Consider the following 19,518-nt stretch of genomic DNA (forward strand, 5'->3'; position numbering starts at 1 on the left):
CTCCTGTTGCCAGGGCTCCCGTTGGCTGGGCCAGGCTGTGAGTTCCCAATGCGGTTATCGAGGCCCAAAAAATGAAAAAAAAAACTCCCAGAGCTGGAGAGGTGTGAGATCTACCCATATGCCACTCACACCTTCCTGTCTCCGGAATGCCTCCTAACTTCAGGAGCCTCCCTCTCTGCTGGGGGGTCCTCTTCCCCTATTGCCCCCTCACAGGAAGCCTCCCCCCTTAACAAAGAGCCCCCCGCCCCCACACGGAGCCCCCCGCCCCCACCACAGGAGCATATATATATATGCGCAAGACACACTCACCTCAGCTCCTCACAGACAAGTCCTCATCAAATAGGTTGGTTATTTGGGCAACTAAACGTGTTTTGCTATTGTCTGTGGTAGCGTTTGGTTCATGGTGTGGTGTGTATAGTGTGGCAGGTGTGGCCTGTATGGAGGTGGGGCAGGTATGGCGTGTATAGTGGTGAGGCAGGTGTGGTGTGTATAGTGTGGCAGGTGTGGCGTGTATAATAGTGTGGCAGGTGTGGCGTGTATAATAGTGTGGCAGGCTCATCACAGATTATGTGATGCACAACTTCCTCCCAAACTATTTCCACCTTTAATGGCACCTGTAATCACTCGTGTGTTTAGTACACATGTTTTTCTATTGTGCTTTAATGACCTATGTTTTCAGTTCATATATTTAAAAATCAATATTTGGCTGCCCACTCACACGTTCAGTCCGGTCAGAAGGTCAACAACTCGTAGGAGCAGTTACGAAATACACTTCTAACCTCCATCATTGTTAATTTGCTAGCAGCCACAAGCTTCCAAACATTCTTGCTAATTGTTCCCAGAATACCTCCCATCCCCTAGTAACAGCTTCCCACCATCTTAGCAACAGCATGAAGACACAGTCTGTCTTCATTGTCGATGAAGGTTACATTACCATTCTAATAATTTGTCCAGACAGCTGTAGATTCCGCCTTGTGCTGGACAGTCATTCATTGTTGACTTGAAGCCTTGGCAGAGTTGGTCCCCTTTGACCCCCCTGTAATAGACGTGTTGTTGTTCTTTCCAGGTGTGAGTTCCAGTGGATAGTCATTGTTGTGACACAGCTTCGCCATGTTCAGATTAAGCAGCTTCATCGTCACTCTTCTGGTGGCCTCAGTGTTGCCGCACTGCTCTTGTGAGTGTATGATTACACCTTTACCCAGGCACTTGTACTTCCCTAGTGGGTAGGGACCCACCGACCCGACCTACACCCTCGTACATGTACTTCCCTAGTGGGTAGGGACCCACCGACCCGACCTACACCCTCGTACATGTACTTGTCTAGTGGGTAGGGACCCACCGACCCGACCTACACCCTCGTACATGTACTTCCCTAGTGGGTAGGGACCCACCGACCCAACCTACACCCTCGTACATGTACTTCCCTAGTGGGTAGGGACCCACCGAACCGACCTACACCCACGTACATGTACTTGTCTAGTGGGTAGGGACCCACCGAACCGACCTACACCCACGTACATGTACTTGTCTAGTGGGTAGGGACCCACCGACCCGACCTACACCCACGTACTGACCTAACTCTCACTTCCCCCCAGCACTAAAAACTGTAAAATATTGATTATTGACACTAATAGTTTGAATAGTATTTGTGGTATAATTTGACGTAATATTTTTATTAATGTCGAATACTACACTTCAAGTTTTGCTGTCTAATATAGCGATACAATTAGTCTATCAGAGAACAATTGTATTATGTTATACATGATTTATAAGGTAAGAGTTAGAGAAAAGACTGCAGTTCATTCTTGATAGATGGGATCAACCCTTATACTTACTGGTTCTTAACAGATGGCATCCTGGAGGAGGAACTGACGGCGGCGCTGCAGGCGGCTCTGGCACCCCACGACCCTATCGTCTTCCCTCGCATCAACGACCTCCATGTTGTCACCGACCATGCTGAGTACGACCACCACCACCCTGCCCTAGTTGGTGCTGTGGCCCCTACCTCACCCTGCCCTAGTTGATGTTGTGGCCCCCTACCTCACCCTGCCCTGGTTGGTGTTGTGGCCCCTACCTCACCCTGCCCTAATTGGTGTTGTGGCCCCCCTACCTCACCTGCCCTAGTTGGTGTTGTGGGCCCTACCTCACCCTGCCCTAGTTGGTGTTGTGGGCCCCTACCTCACCCTGCCCTAGTTGGTGTTGTGGGCCCCTACCTCACCCTGCCCTAGTTGGTGTTGTGGGCCCCTACCTCACCCTGCCCTAGTTTGTGTTGTGGGCCCTACCTCACCCTGCCCATTGCAGACACTACTAGCTAAGAGAGCCTGCCTCAGCAGACACTACTAGCTAAGAGAGCCTGCCTCAGCAGACACTACTAGCTAAGAGAGCCTGCCTCAGCAGACACTACTAGCTAAGAGAGCCTGCCTCGGCAGACACTACTAGCTAAGAGAGCCTGCCTCAGCAGACACTACTAACTAAGAGAGCCTGCCTCAGCAGACACTACTAGCTAAGAGAGCCTGCCTCAGCAGACACTACTAGCTAAGAGAGCCTGCCTCAGCAGACACTACTAGCTAAGAGAGCCTGCCTCGGCAGACACTACTAGCTAAGAGAGCCTGCCTCGGCAGACACTACTAGCTAAGAGAGCCTGCCTCAGCAGACACTACTAGCTAAGAGAGCCTGCCTCAGCAGACACTACTAGCTAAGAGAGCCTGCCTCAGCAGACACTACTAGCTAAGAGAGCCTGCCTCAGCAGACACTACTAGCTAAGAGAGCCTGCCTCAGCAGACACTACTAGCTAAGAGAGCCTGCCTCAGCAGACACTACTAGCTAAGAGAGCCTGCCTCAGCAGACACTACTAGCTAAGAGAGCCTGCCTCAGCAGACACTACTAGCTAAGAGAGCCTGCCTCAGCAGACAGCCACTAACGCAGACTCGTGCCAACAGCCTGGTGTTCAACGCTAACGACACCGTCCACGGCGGGTTCTCCAACATTGTGGTCACCTTCTTCCAGCCGCCAGTCCCGCTCGTCTCTAAACAGGTACATCATTATTCTCCTTTAACGCCTATAATTACCTCTCTAGTTTGGTTACTGAGTGATGTATACATTGTAGTGTAAGACCTAAGAGTGAGTCCATAGGGTCTCTTGAGTCCCTAACAGTCAGATGGAAGTCCAAAGAGTCCCTAAGAGTCAGATGGAAGTCCAAGAGTCCCTAAGAGTCAGATGGGAGTCGAAGAGTCTCTAAGGGTCCATAGAGCGCTGCAGAGACATTGTCAGTTTCTGCTTATTGTGACTTCCGCTAGTTGTGTTTGCCCATTGTCTACTAGTAGGGTGAAGCTACCCCACTTCCCCAGGAAGGGTGTAGTGTCTCCTTTACCCTAAACACAGGTATGGTGTACCCTCCCTCCCCCACTGCTCACTAAGGTAACTGTTGCAGACGAAGGTGGACGCCGTGGTCAACGTCACCTTCCGCACAGAGGACTACTCCCTCGCTGGCACCTTTAATGGCGAGGAAATGTACAGCTCAGGCACAGCAGAGTAAGTTGATGCTCAATTGTGGTAGTACGCGTTGTCCTGTAGAACCTGCTTTTTGCATGACATATTGATGGCAATAATACTATGTACCTGTTTAAAATTGAAATCATAAAGATGTGTGTTGAGCCTCGGTGTCGCCCACAGTTTGGAGTTCATCCTGTTCGGTCTCAACGTTGACTTCTTGACCGAAGAAATCACCCTAGACCCCCTGGGAGGCTGTATCGAAGAGGGCTCCCTCGTCATGGACTTCACCATTGGCTCCATGATAGTGAGTATAACTCCCGCTTTTCTTCCGTGAATAGTTGAGTGTTGTAGTTACAGGAAGGAGGACGGGGTGAGGTACAAGAGAGGGGTTGTATGAGTACCGCGTCTTGCTATAAGTAAGTGGATGTTGTAGTAGGAGAGAGGACGGAGGTATTAGGGAGGAGTTTTGTACAGGGCAGGATGTGAGGCTGTTCAGACACAACAAGTGTTGCACAAACTTTAGTCAAAATATATAATTTTAAGAAAGTCAAGTTGTAAACCATCTGCAAACTGTAGCTTTTGTGAGGATTGTTTACATCAGTTGGCCGCCATCTTGTGTGTAGGTGAGGGGGGAGGTAGAGTGTCATGCCAGAAGGGGGTAGGCCAAGTGTGTGGTAGGTGTGGTCACTAGATGGGTGGTGGCAGGGTGGCAGGTCAGTCCGCACAAGTACCGGGGCATCGTGGTCCGCTCGGGAGATGAGGCATGACAAAAGCCTCACTAAACTTAGTGATGATGTTCCCTACAAACTGTCACTTTGTGATGATCAAACCGCAACTCACAATATTAAGAAGCGACGACATTTCGGTCCGTCCTGGATCATTATCAAGACGTGTGAGCATTATTACCAAGCTGTGGTGTGACCAAACCACAACTCATTTTCTGAGTTTAGTCATCATTTCTCCAGCCACGTTATTGTGACTCATCGTCTAACGTTGTGTTCTAGGCGGACTTCGAGGGAGCAGAGGAGATAAGCGCTCACATCGAAGAAGAAGCTCAAGCACTTATTGAGATTGCCCAAAATATTTTCAACGAGAACTCCTTAGCGCTTGAGGAGTTCCTCAACTCTCTGGCGTGTGTGGCAGCGGCCTTCAGAGCGCCCTGACTCTCACAGCCATCAACGTGATACCTACGTTGTGAGCGTCGCCTCAGAGCTGTCTTCCTGGCACGGACTGTTTTCTGAAGCAAAGTCAACTACATCCCAAGGCTTCTGGATACCTTTTACAATGTTTAAAATAAACTGAAATATATTATGTTAAATGGTTTGACTGATCCCTAATGATAGTTCACCTGTTAGTCCTAAGTTAGGACTTGGTAATAGGACCTCGTCTACATTGTTCTTACCTTTAAATCATATCAATATTACTAGTGTCACAGGTGTAGAGCCGTAGTGTGCTGCGGGGAAGAGTTAGAGCAACACCACACCACGCCACGTCTCAACTTCTCTCTGGAGAGTCGTGTAAAGATTTGCCGAGGCCAGTTGGAAAACTGGTTATACAGATGGTTCCACAACTCGTCCCCGCAAAAGTACCGGGGGCGTCTTTGTTGTTATAGATTCAGCTACTCTGAACAAGTTCTAAGTAGCACGGGCTATGGTGAGCCCGTAAAGGGCGTCTTTGTTTGGAGGCTGGGTTGAGGAACCACAACACTGGAAATGCTTCACCCACGTACTACTAATACAAATAATCGCCAACAGAACCTAAACACCTAACCTAACCAGTGCCTAAATATATACAATTTGATAATATAAAATACTACTATTAGGTTAGGTTAGGTTAGGTTAATTTATATTTGAGAAAATTCTTGTTTTGAATGAACAGAATGTTAAAATTGATGAGTGCGTCTTGGGGTCGACCGCTGGATAGAATGGACTTGGTCCGAGGACGGGTTGCACACTAGGCTGTTTAAAGCAGCGGCCGTCCTCCCCAAACGCATTCATCACATTTAACATAATGTATATTAAAAATTGGTTTGTTCTCGTATATTAATTAATATTATTATACATAAAAATTCTATGTATAGTTAGGTTAGGGTAGGTGTTTAGGTTCTGTTGGCGATTATCTGTATTTGCAACCCGTCCTCGACTCAAGTCCATTACATCCAGCGGTCGACCCCACAGACGCATTCATAAATTTTAATATGCTGTTCATTCAAAATGGGAATTTTCTCAAGTATAAATTAATATTATAATATATTAGCATATTGTGCATATATAGGCATAGGTTAGGTTAGGTTAGGTGTTTAGGTTCTGTTGGCGATTATTTGTATTTGTAGTCCGTGGGTGAAGCATTTATAGCGTTGTGATTCGAACAAAATTCGTCAGTGAAACACTTGTTCCGGATATGTTCGAACGTCAGCAGTTGTGAGTCGTGTGTAAACCGCTTTTCATTCATAAACAGGTGGTTTGGTGGGTGCATGGAATCACTTTTGGATCTTTGTTTGGAGGACGGGCTGGTATTTGAAGGACGTGGATGAAGCATTTATTGAATTATGGTTCGAACAGAGGATGTGAGTGAAGCACTTGTTCCGGAAGTGTTCGGACGTCATCAGTTGTGAGTCGCGAGTAAACCGCTTTTCATTCATAAACAGGGGGTTTGGCAGGTGCATGTAATGGACTTTGGCCTTTGTTTATGAGGACGGGCTGCCCGCCCGGGCTTCGAACCCGGAATTCTCGATTGTGCGTCGAGAACGAACCCGGGAATACTGGTTTACCGGGGCATTCCCAACGATATAATATTTGTGGTCAAAGCCAGTGACCGTTCACTATCACATTAACGAACGGAATTATGGGCCATCTGGTACCTTTAACAGACAACTGTAAGGTTTTGTGTTGGTACCAAGCACGTCTTGTGAGTAGTGATGTCACCATCACCACACAGGTCATGTGAGTAACTGATTTTCCGTCAACGCAAATGTACTTTATTTTGGTGAGTTTCCTGAACTTTCCCGAGGGTTTCATATTACATACTATGTAGACATATTAGGGAAGGACGGAGGTGTACACCTATGTTAAAGTTTACAAGTAGCTGCTGACATCCGCGCCAGTGTTTCCCGCCAAGACTACGGCCGCCTCACCTCCTCCCCATCACAACTAGTCCTCAAATGTTGACTATTTTATTTTGTTTTTTACTTGATCGAAAAAAATATTACTTGAGACATTGTAATGTAATTGGATGTAGAAATAATTGTGTCAGAGGGATTAATTGAGTAATGGCCTGTGCAATTAATTAACAATACTCAGAATTATAATTCGAGCCACTTCTGGAATGTGATGTATTCCGGCGCCAAAACTGTCGGCAGATGGATTCACGGTGTTGTGGGGACCAGACGTGTCGTTATCCACTCCTCCACCATCCAAGTATGACCATCTTTTTGTTCCTAGTGCATGCCACTTATTCTCTAGTAGTTCCTGAATATAATCTAGACAGGGTCAGGTGTTTGTTGACAACTGAACAGAATATTTCTAGAATTACTGTAGCCATCATATGACTGGCCAGCCGTAGCGTGATGGAGACGAGGTCGGCGGGCCGAGGCGCTCCCATAATTCCTTATAACCAATGTGGAAATTTTCAAGTCCAACGGAGTTTACTTCCCGATAGTTAATGGACTTACATTTGAATATGCTTTCGGTATGATGTAGCATGATTTATATACTAGTTGCTTACTTATATATATATATATATATATATATATATATATATATATATATATATATATATATATATATATATATATATATATATATATATATATGACTGAATCTTATGATCCGTTTTTGCATGATTACTGAAGTATACCTACTCGAGCCTATTGCATAATTTTTGGAGCAGCTGTGGTGTTAAATGTATATATCCTTGAATAATATTATATCTGAATGTTTAAGTGGTATTCAGTGTTCATGTTAAACTACTTGGTATATATTTAGTGCCTTCTTTTGATAATTACTTACTTGGTATACAAGTAATTTACCTGTTACATATCTTAACATTTAATGATAAATTACTCCTCTGGTGGGTGATGCCCCTGACTGCCCCCCCCTCCCAGAACTGTCCATACTCCTAAACTCTTGCTTGTATAAGGGTTAAGGGATTAATGGATTACTCAGGTTTCATCCATAATGGGGTAAGGAGGACTAACAGACATGACCTATTACAATATTTGTCATTCCTCTACATTTTTGATAAATTTATTGTAATCGTTTCTGAATCAAGAACTTTACAAATATAAATCCATTATATATATATATATATATATATATATATATATATATATATATATATATATATATATATATATATATAGCATGGGTTTCAATTTCAAATATCCCTAGCGTTTTATTGAAATACTCGAATTGCTCTTAATACTTTCTTTAGTTTGAAAAAGAAATTACAAAAATTGTCATTTCTTGATAACGTCAGTTAAATTCATAAATTTTACAACACTTTATTATCAATGTAGCATTTGGGCATCTTAATATAAAAATGCTATGCTTAAAAAAATTCCCAACTAGATGTAATGGTTGTGTACCAAAATGGTATATACAGAGTGTACGATTTGTTGTTGGGACTGGCCCACACTGTGGTAGGGGACTGGCCCACACTGTGGTAGGGGACTGGCCCACACTGTAGTAGGGGACTGGCCCACACTGTGGTAGGGACTGGCCCACACTGTGGTAGGGGACTGGCCCACACTGTGGTAGGGGACTGGCCCACACTGTGGTAGGGGACTGGCCCACACTGTGGTAGGGGACTGGCCCACACTGTGGTAGGGGACTGGCCCACACTGTGGTAGGGGACTGGCCCACACTGTGGTAGGGGACTGGCCCACACTGTGGTAGGGGACTGGCCCACACTGTGGTAGGGGACTGGCCCACACTGTGGTAGGGGACTGGCCCACACTGTGGTAGGGGACTGGCCCACACTGTGGTAGGGGACTGGCCCACACTGTGGTAGGGGACTGGCCCACACTGTGGTAGGGGACTGGCCCACACTGTGGTAGGGGACTGGCCACACTGTGTAGGGACTCGGAAAATAGTTTCCAGCTATATAGCTGATGTCGAGCACCACCGTTAGTATCCAACAACACCACTGCTGTCTTGCTCCACCAGTGGTGTCTAAAGTTGTCCACATGCAACCCGCTCTCGCACAAGACAGTACATATATGACTTTTTGCTTGTAGTCACTATTTGGCTGATTAATAAGTACGTATGTGGTATATGCAAAGTTACATTTTGTTTTTAAGATACAAACTCTTCCTATAGATTTGCTAAACACCAGTTTTCATATTGGGAATTTCTTTTTCAGTTTTATTAAACAGATTTTATACAATATTTGACAATATCTTGAGTTAATTTACAATTTAAATATTTTGGTTTTGTTTTATTATTTTTATAAAACTGTAATATCAATATAGGTATAGGTTAAGTAATAATTGTAATTAAGAAGCAATAAGATGCTTATCTTAACATACTAAGAAGGTTAGGTTAGGTCGGTGTTTTCTATTAAGCTTTTCAAGGTGAACTAAAATAATCACAATAAATTAGATTGTCACATATGCACTTATTAATAAGCCAATATTGACTATAAGCAAGGGCGAGAACGGGTTGCCACATATCACGCAGCAGAAGGCCCCAAAATGCAGGAATACGCAGAAAAATGAATCTGATGTTGAAATACTTTAATAAATTCGACTACTACAGCAATTGGCAACATGTGATACATGTTATCATCACAGATAACACTTACAACAACACTTTAGAATAATACACACACTGATAACATCCCCGAAACACCTTCCTGGAGTTACCTTAACGGCGACTTGTAACAGTCTTCCTTCTCTCTCTCTCTCAACATAAATGTGTGTTACCAGTCTCTGATTAACATTTATGTATAACGTCTCTGGACATGTATGTATCATACTTCTCTCTGAACATTTATGCATGATACGTGACGCTTCTAACACAAGGAAAATATATTATATCACGTTCAAGACATGTACAGACATGCATGTTTATAAATATGAAAGTGGACATGTGTATATATATATATATATATTTATATGAGTCAGTTTTTTCCACTATGTAGATATGGTATTTCGCCCGAAACTCCATCACACCTCTAAGGAACATTATATATACACACACAGACACACACACATACAGTGTATGTAATATATATATATATATATGTATATATATGTATATATATGTATATATATATATATATATATATATATATATATATATATATATATATATATGTGTGTGTATATGTATATATATACTGTATGTGTGTGTGAGCACCTGCTATCCCTTCACATCAAGATTTCTTGCGAAATATGTAGCCATTTATAGTTACATATTTCCAAAAAGACCAGAATTCCTTCGCAAGATTCAGAAGTGGAGAGAGCAGGCGGTGTGGCAGGACAGGCAGGGGGACGCAGCAGCTGCAGGCTGGTGGACAATGGAGGGAGCAGGTGGTGTGGCAGGACAGGCAGGGGGACGCAGCAGCTGCAGGCTGGTGGACAATGGAGAGAGCAGGTGGTGTGGCAGGACAGGCAGGGGGACGCAGCAGCTGCAGGCTGGTGGACAATGGAGAGAGCAGGTGGTGTGGCAGGACAGGCAGGGGGACGCAGCAGCTGCAGGCTGGTGGACAATGGAGAGAGCAGGTGGTGTGGCAGGACAGGCAGGGGGACGCAGCAGCTGCAGGCTGGTGGACAAGGGCACCACTTCACTCACCTTTTAAGGCAGTCCGGAAAAACAAAATTTATTGTCAAGCTTATTTATAGTGAGGGCGATAGGAAGCTGACAGGTGGTGGTGATAGGGGGAGGGAGTAGGCTGAATAGTTTCAGCAGTGACCGCTGAATATCCAGTTGCGTGAAATTAACAGTTATAGCGAGTATCAACGTGGCTTGGAGTACTAGTGAGGTCAAACCCGGTGATCAGTTGTGAGATGGACACGGCAGTCTGGTAGATTATATATTGTAGTAAGTGCTGAGGGCCGGCCTCTGGCGGCATCTGGGGGCCTCTGGCGGCCTCTGGGGACGAGGGCCGGCCTCTGGCGGCATCTGGGGGCCTCTGGGGGCCTCTGGCGGCCTCTGGGGACGAAGGCCGGCCTCTGGGGACGAAGGCCGGCCTCTGGGGACGAGGGCCGGCCTCTGGGGACGAGGGCCGGCCTCTGGCGGCCTCTGGGGACGAGGGCCGGCCTCTGGCGGCCTCTGGGGACGAGGGCCGGCCTCTGGCGGCCTCTGGGGACGAGGGCCGGCCTCTGGGGACGAGGGCCGGCCTCTGGCGGCCTCTGGGGACGAGGGCCGGCCTCTGGCGGCCTTTGGGGGCGAGGGCCGTGTGTCAGGAGGGAGAGGGAGCTGCCCAGATACCTAGCAATAGTACTGAAGCACTTCCCATATACCTAACCTCGTTTTATAATTGGTTAAACTATTATATATCGTTATGTTAGCTTGAATTGGCTGCGGTTATTTACGTTATATGAAGTTGACTTAAATAAAAGGGGTTTACAATGAAAATAAATCCCTTGTTGCGGGCTGTCTTACGAGGGAAATATTGGGTGTTCTTGGGTACTCTACTAGCGGTAGTGGCCCCTTAGGTGGTGGGTGTCACCAGCCACCACCACACTACCACCACCACCACCACACTACCACCACCACCACCACACTACCACCACCACCACACTACCACCACCACCACACTACCACCACCACCACACTACCACAACCACCACACTACCACCACCATCACACTACCACCACCATCACACTACCACCACCATCACACTACCACCACCATCACACTACCACCAGCACAACTGTCAACTCTTTGAGACAATATCTGACAACTTTCTCTGACGACACCCTGGCGACACTTTGGTGACACCTTGACGACACTGGCGACACCTTGGCGACACTGGCGACACCTTGGCGACACTGGCGACACTTTGGTGACACTGGCGACACCCTGGTGACACAGTAGTACACCCTGCTGACACAGTAGTACACCCTGGTGACACAGTAGTACACCCTGGTGACACAGTAGTACACCCTGGTGACACAGTAGTACACCCTGGTGACACAGTAGTACACCCTGGTGACATAGTAGTACACCCTGGTGACACAGTAGTACACCCTGGTGACACAGTAGTACACCCTGGTGACACAGTAGTACACCCTGGTGACACAGTAGTACACCCTGGTGACACAGTAGTACACCCTGGTGACACAGTAGTACACCTTGGTGACACACTAGTACACCTTGGTGACACACTAGTACACCCTGGTGACACTAGTACACCCTGGTGACACACCAGTACACCTTGGTGACACACTAGTACACCCTGGTGACACACTAGTACACCCTGGTGACACACTAGTACACCCTGGTGACACACTAGTACACCCTGGTGACACACTAGTACACCCTGGTGACACACTAGTACACCCTGGTGACACACTAGTACACCCTGGTGACACACTAGTACACCCTGGTGACACACTAGTACACCCTGGTGACACACTAGTACACCCTGGTGACACACTAGTACACCCTGGTGACACACTAGTACACCCTGGTGACACACTAGTACACACTGGTGACACACTAGTACACCCTGGTGACACACTAGTACACCCTGGTGACACACTAGTACACCCTGGTGACACACTAGTACACCCTGGTGACACTAGTACACCCTGGTGACACTGGTGACACACTAGTACACACTGGTGACACACTAGTACACCCTGGTGACACACTAGTACACCCTGGTGACACACTAGTACACCCTGGTGACACACTAGTACACCCTGGTGACACAGTAGTACACCCTGGTGACACAGTAGTACACCCTGGTGACACACTAGTACACCCTGGTGACACACTAGTACACCTTGGTGACACACTAGTACACCCTGGTGACACAGTAGTACACCCTGGTGACACACTAGTACACCCTGGTGACAATGGCGACACCCTGGTGACACACCAGTACACCCTGGTGACACACCAGTACACCCTGGTGACACACTAGTACACCCTGGTGACAATGGCGACACCCTGGTGACACACCAGTACACCCTGGTGACACACTAGTACACCCTGGTGACACACCAGTACACCCTGGTGACACACTAGTACACCCTGGTGACAGGTTCCGCCACAAGAGGTGACGCAGGCAGCCGTTGCCCCCCCCCCCCCGTTATCAAAGTTCTCCACTAAGGTCTAAAGGTCACCTCAAGACGCCAGCTTGTTTAATGGTTGTTCAGACTCGAAAGCTGAGTCGTCTTTGGCTACTTCGGCAGCGGCAGCGTCGCATGCTATGCATACACACACACACACACACACACACACACACACACACACACACACACACACACACACACACACACACACACAGTACAGGCTCCCGGACAGGCCCCTCAATGTTTGAGGCGGGACCAAAGAGCCAGAGCTCAACCCCCGCAAACACAACTAGGTAAGTACACACACACACATACATACATAGAGGAAGGCGGTAAGCACAGCTCTCAGATCAGTCATCAAGGCGGCCACAAGCGAGCAAGGTACAGAACGAGATCAAATTAGTGTTCCCAGAGCGTTACAAATATGTATTTTACGATAGAAGTTCAAGATGAGACAAGCAGAGGCTCCCTCTAGTGGGCGCGTCCCCCCCCCCCCGTCTCCCCCGGCGGTGCTGTGGCTGACGTGCAGCACAACCGCTGCCGTCAGCTACACTACTGACGTGATGGTCCAGGTGCCAGCTGCTATATTGACTTCTCAGTGCTTGCTGCTCTCAGCTACACTACTCCCTTAACTTGTGCCACTCAGCTATCTGGCGGCGTGGTGACGTCACCACCTCACTCCAGTGGTGATTGGCTGAGCCACACGCTGCCCTGGCCCCGCCCAACTCCAACCGACCAATCACCTGCAAAACAGAAGCAGCTGGCTAAGAAATTCTGTTCTTGTTGGAAAAGTTCTTGTAAATGTTCTTACTGGTGCCGGGGTGAGTCACTCCCCGCACCATCTACCACAATAATTAAAGCTTCAACAAACACAGTCTTACATAACGGTGGTTTAGAAGGGTTTAAGGCAGCTTAAGTTCATGCATCATCTTTTCTTAATCATTTATGTATTGAATAAAATGGAAAGTTCAGGAACTGTTGTGTGTGTATTTGAGAACAACACAGTACCTTCATGGTGACTTGTGTCAAGTACTCACCTAGTTGTATTTGTGGGGGTTGAGTTCTGGCTCTTTGCTCCCGCCTCTCAACTGTCAATTAACTGGTGTACAGGTTCCTGAGCCTACTGGGCTCTATCATATCTACACTTGAAACTGTGTATGGAGTCAGCCTCCACCACATCACTGCCTAATGCATTACACCTGTTAACTACTCTGACACTGAAAAAGTTCTTTCTAACGTCCCTGTGACTCGTGTAGGTACTCGTCTCCACCTGTGTCCCCTTGTTGGCGTACCACCCGTGTTAAACAGTTTCTTTATCTACCCTGTAAATTATTCTTAGAATTTTGTAGGTAGTGATCATGTCTCCCCGATGTCTCGTGTCTTCCAGCGATGTGATGTGCATTTCATGCAGTCTTTCCTTGTAACTCATGCCTCTTAGTTCTGGGACTAGCTAAGTGAAGCAACTAAGGAGTGTAGTGGACACAGTAACTGCATGCTTAATGGTATTTATTTGAGACTGTGTTCATTGTGCGCACAATACTTATGTAGAAACATGTTATTTTATATTGAAATATTATATTCAATTATTATACCGCCTATTACAATCATTCAGAGGCAATGGAGTGACTTGAACCAGCATTCGGGTGATTCCCTTTGTTTAAGATTCGCTACTTGGAGCAAAGAGCTTCAAGTAGCACAGGCTATGGTGAGCCCGCAGTGAACTTACTGGTGATTCCCAGTCACCTGCCACAACCTATTCTCTCACGATGTTTTTATTTATTATTAACAAGCTTAGGTATACACAGCGCTGTGCTGCTGCCCTATTTTATATGAAAGATTACACAGTGTAGATCAAGACCTAGCTGGAAGTTCATGTAATATTCCCATCTCACAGGATGGTTAGTCATACATGGAGTCAGGGGAGACATGTATGCTATGCATACACAGACATATGCATACCTGCCTCAATACAAAACAAATCAACTCTGACTAAAAATCAGGTGATAACATGAAATATAAGGCCTAAAATCTATTAGCCTCCACTAGCAAACTCTGGGAACAGCACAAGAATATCTTCTAATATCCCTGAGTGTATGAAGTAATTACAGAACTCAAAGTACCTCATACCATTAGGTTTGAAGTCACTTATAACAGGGCAATCACAGGTATAGTGCTGTATACCCGCAACTCTACTGAATCTGGGACTCACCAGAACGCTCGTTCGAGTCATTCCTTTGCTTCTAAGTTATTTTCCTTGATATATCACGTCATTGTGAATTTATTACAATGTTGCCTATTATTATACTTCGAAAATTGCACAAAGGCGCATTTGGAAATGGCTTGAATGCCTCATAGTAATTTTTAGTATTTTGTTATAAAAGCGTTATTTGTTTACATATGTGTGTGTATATATATATATATATATATATATATATATATATATATATATATATATATATATATATATATAATATATATATATAAATTTATAGTTTTTTGTCAGCAAGTTTAGGGTAGAAAACGTTTCGTAGATCTCTTGGAAATTATTCGAATATATTAAACGTGTTGAGTATTTGCTAATGTTATATTTTGAACACATGAACACAGGAAATGAGTGAAGCTCAATGAAAGTTCAAACCTATTCAGTTGTGAAGATGAGTTGTTGTGTGTTGATGAATGTTGAAACATTTGTAATATTCTCCAAATGCCTCTCCAGTACACTCTGTGGCGACACACACACACACAGCCAAAGGCGGGGCCAAAGAGCCAAAGCTCAACCCCGCAAGCACAACTAGGTGAGTACACACAACTGTCAATATAAGCAATCAGGAGAAAGCGCCAAGCCATTACGACTATATAGCACTGGGAAAGGTGTCAGGATAAGGGATGGGACGAGGGGAAAGGAATGGTGCCCAACCACTTGGACAGTCGAGGATTGAACGCCGACCTGCATGAAGCGAGACCGTCGCTCTACCGTCCAGCCCAAGTGGTCGGGTAAGTGGGGAGTGAGCTCGAACCACTGACCTCGTTCTTGGTTACTCTGTCCCAGTCAAGTAAGAGGAACTCGAGGCTGATGCTGTCCAGGCCGTCGACGCCGGCCGGCAGGTCGAAGACGAAGGACTCGTTGAAGACCGGGTTTAGTGTCCGCTTCTTGACGTGGGTCTTCTTCTTGGCCACCCGTTGTCCGTTGAACAGCAGGTAGATCTTGACGTAGGGGTCTGTGGAGTAGGGGGGCGGTGGAGTAGGGGGGCGGTGGAGTAGGGGGGCGGTGGAGTAGGGGGGCGGTGGAGTAGGGGGTCTGTGGAGTAGGGGGCGGTGATGTGTGGAATAGGGGGGGGGGTGGGGGTTGGTGGAGTAGGGTATTCCCTACTCCACCAGGTAGAGGGTGTGGTCCTCCAAAGGCCCAAAGACCATTCCATCCACCCGCCAAACCCACTGTTTATGAATGACAAACGGGTTACACACGACTCTCAACTGATGACGTTCGAACACTTCCGGAACAAGTGCTTCACTGACGAATTTTGTTCGAAATAAAAAGCTATAAATGCTTCACCCACGTACTACAAATACAAATAATCGCCAACAGAACCTAAACACCTAACCTACCCTATGCCTATATATGCACAATATGATAATAGATTATAATATTAATTTATATTTGAGAAAATTCCTGTTTTGAATGAACAGCATGTAAAAATTTATGAATGAGTCTGTGGGGTCGACCGCTGGATGGAATGGACTTGAGTCAAGGACGGGTTGAGGCACTATAGAGCATACCGTGACTCAGTAGTGAACACCGTGTTCTCCAGCAACCCATGGTTGGGGTTGTGTGGTAGCAGCCCGTCCTCCAAAAATGGGGAGGTAAATATAACACCACAAGTAAGTGCAATTATGTACTATTCATAGCCGTCAGGAATTGTACTTCTTTTCACTTGGTATTAAACTGTAATGTCAAATATATTGTGAATATTTGAGTTTACCTGAAAAAGCTGAATAGAAAACCACGACCTAACCTAACCTTCTTAGTGTTTGAAGATAAGCATTTTATTGCTTTTTAATTACAATTAGTACTTAACCTATAGCTATATTGATATTACAGTTTTAAAATACTAATAAAACAAAACTAAAATATTTTAATAAATTGTAAAGTAACTCAGGATATTTTCAATTTTTTTTTGTAAAATCTCTATTGTTTAATAAAACTGAAAAAATCCTAATATTTAAAACTTGTGTATAGCGAAGTGAACTTGAAAACTTCATCCTAAAATTCAGTGTGTCTTAACAGAAAACGAGGAGAATAAATGGGGAGATAAATGTAACAGCCCCATAAGTGCAATTATGTACTATGTATGACAGTCGGGAATTGTAACGGCACAATTGTAATTATGAATATAGCTATAGGTTAAGTACTAATTGTAATTAAAAAGCAATAAAATGCTTATCTTCAAACACTAAGAAGGTTAGGTTAGGTCGTGGTTTTCTATTCAGCTTTTTCAGGTAAACTCAAATATTCACAATATATTTGACATTACAGTTTAACCACTGCACTGCGCAAAGCGCCTTTAGGCGCTCAGAGAGTTGTTCTTTTTGTTTTTTAATTTGGCTATATTTTAATGTTTTCATTACTATTTGTGTTTTGAAATGGAAATAGTTGACTTTGGAAACATTTTGACATTAAATTTACCTGAACATTTGTAAAAATAACAAAAATATGTCCTTGACAATTGCACCAAGACGTTTTTGCCGAAAATAGGTGAGCAGTGCAAGGGTTAATACCAAGTGAAAAGAAGTACAATTCCTGACGGCTATGAATAGTACATAATTGCACTTACTTGTAGGGGGCGGTGGAGTAGGGGGGCGGTGGAGTAGGGGGACGGTGGAGTAGGGGGACGGTGGAGTAGGGGGACGGTGGAGTAGGGGGACGGTGGAGTAGGGGGACGGTGGAGTAGGGGGGCGGTGGAGTAGGGGGGCGGTGGAGTAGGGGGGCGGTGGAGTAGGGGGGCGGTGGAGTAGGGGGGCGGTGGAGTAGGGGGGCGGTGGAGTAGGGGGTCTGTGGAGTAGGGGGTCTGTGGAGTAGGGGGTCTGTGGAGTAGGGGGCGGTGATGTGTGGAATAGGGGGGGGGGGGGGGGGGGGGTTGGTGGAGTAGGGTATTCCCTACTCCACCAGGTAGAGGGTGTGGTCCTCCAAAGGCCCAAAGACCATTCCATCCACCCGCCAAACCCACTGTTTATGAATGACAAACGGGTTACACACGACTCTCAACTGATGACGTTCGAACACTTCCGGAACAAGTGCTTCACTGACGAATTTTGTTCGAAATAAAAAGCTATAAATGCTTCACCCACGTACTACAAATACAAATAATCGCCAACAGAACCTAAACACCTAACCTACCCTATGCCTATATATGCACAATATGATAATAGATTATAATATTAATTTATATTTGAGAAAATTCCTGTTTTGAATGAACAGCATGTAAAAATTTATGAATGAGTCTGTGGGGTCGACCGCTGGATGGAATGGACTTGAGTCAAGGACGGGTTGAGGCACTATAGAGCATACCGTGACTCAGTAGTGAACACCGTGTTCTCCAGCAACCCATGGTTGGGGTTGTGTGGTAGCAGCCCGTCCTCCAAAAATGGGGAGGTAAATATAACACCACAAGTAAGTGCAATTATGTACTATTCATAGCCGTCAGGAATTGTACTTCTTTTCACTTGGTATTAAACTGTAATGTCAAATATATTGTGAATATTTGAGTTTACCTGAAAAAGCTGAATAGAAAACCACGACCTAACCTAACCTTCTTAGTGTTTGAAGATAAGCATTTTATTGCTTTTTAATTACAATTAGTACTTAACCTATAGCTATATTGATATTACAGTTTTAAAATACTAATAAAACAAAACTAAAATATTTTAATAAATTGTAAAGTAACTCAGGATATTTTCAATTTTTTTTTGTAAAATCTCTATTGTTTAATAAAACTGAAAAAATCCTAATATTTAAAACTTGTGTATAGCGAAGTGAACTTGAAAACTTCATCCTAAAATTCAGTGTGTCTTAACAGAAAACGAGGAGAATAAATGGGGAGATAAATGTAACAGCCCCATAAGTGCAATTATGTACTATGTATGACAGTCGGGAATTGTAACGGCACAATTGTAATTATGAATATAGCTATAGGTTAAGTACTAATTGTAATTAAAAAGCAATAAAATGCTTATCTTCAAACACTAAGAAGGTTAGGTTAGGTCGTGGTTTTCTATTCAGCTTTTTCAGGTAAACTCAAATATTCACAATATATTTGACATTACAGTTTAATACCAAGTGAAAAGAAGTACAATTCCTGACGGCTATGAATAGTACATAATTGCACTTACTTGTAGGGGGCGGTGGAGTAGGGGGGCGGTGGAGTAGGGGGACGGTGGAGTAGGGGGACGGTGGAGTAGGGGGGCGGTGGAGTAGGGGGGCGGTGGAGTAGGGGGGCGGTGGAGTAGGGGGGCGGTGGAGTAGGGGGGCGGTGGAGTAGGGGGGCGGTGGAGTAGGGGGGCGGTGGAGTAGGGGGGCGGTGGAGTAGGGGGGCGGTGGAGTAGGGGGTCTGTGGAGTAGGGGGTCTGTGGAGTAGGGGGCGGTGATGTGTGGAATAGGGGGGGGGTGGGGGTTGGTGGAGTAGGGTATTCCCTACTCCACCAGGTAGAGGGTGTGGTCCTCCAAAGGCCCAAAGACCATTCCATCCACCCGCCAAACCCACTGTTTATGAATGACAAACGG

The 19,518-nt window shown here is 45.5% G+C and overlaps 1 protein-coding gene and 2 long non-coding RNA genes across 3 annotated transcripts in view; 2 read left to right on the forward strand and 1 right to left on the reverse strand.

Annotated features, from left to right (window-relative positions):
- Positions 1-294: 294 nt before the first annotated feature.
- Positions 295-4,803, forward strand: LOC138355447 (uncharacterized). The gene is made up of 7 exons (XM_069310436.1): positions 295-343; positions 1,067-1,174; positions 1,849-1,960; positions 2,940-3,033; positions 3,431-3,531; positions 3,673-3,796; positions 4,497-4,803. Exons 2-7 carry the CDS (start codon positions 1,111-1,113, stop codon positions 4,653-4,655), a joined length of 654 nt encoding a protein of 217 aa, XP_069166537.1. The 5' UTR covers positions 295-343; positions 1,067-1,110; the 3' UTR covers positions 4,656-4,803.
- Positions 4,804-5,696: 893 nt separating this feature from the next.
- Positions 5,697-19,518, forward strand: part of LOC138355450 (uncharacterized) — a 114,197-nt gene continuing 100,375 nt past the window's right edge. The window contains exon 1 of the long non-coding RNA XR_011223933.1: positions 5,697-6,908. This is a non-coding gene — a long non-coding RNA (uncharacterized lncRNA). The remainder of the gene's footprint in view (positions 6,909-19,518) is intronic.
- Positions 9,212-11,931, reverse strand: LOC138355448 (uncharacterized). The gene is made up of 2 exons (XR_011223930.1): positions 10,855-11,931; positions 9,212-10,794 (listed from the first exon to the last, which is right to left on the reverse strand). It is a non-coding gene; the product is annotated as an uncharacterized lncRNA (long non-coding RNA).

Source organism: Procambarus clarkii, chromosome 67 (genome assembly GCF_040958095.1).
Source record: "Procambarus clarkii isolate CNS0578487 chromosome 67, FALCON_Pclarkii_2.0, whole genome shotgun sequence".
Lineage (NCBI taxonomy): Eukaryota > Metazoa > Arthropoda > Malacostraca > Decapoda > Cambaridae > Procambarus > Procambarus clarkii.

What these genes read in the sequence shown, in the direction of transcription:
- LOC138355447 (XM_069310436.1), top strand. Translation starts at nt 1,111, where the DNA reads ATGTTCAGATTAAGCAGCTTCATCGTCACTCTTCTGGTGGCCTCAGTG. An exon ending in AGTGTTGCCGCACTGCTCTT is followed by an intron (nt 1,175 to 1,848) that starts GTGAGTGTATGA and finishes GGTTCTTAACAG; the next exon opens with ATGGCATCCTGGAGGAGGAA. An exon ending in GTTGTCACCGACCATGCTGA is followed by an intron (nt 1,961 to 2,939) that starts GTACGACCACCA and finishes TCGTGCCAACAG; the next exon opens with CCTGGTGTTCAACGCTAACG.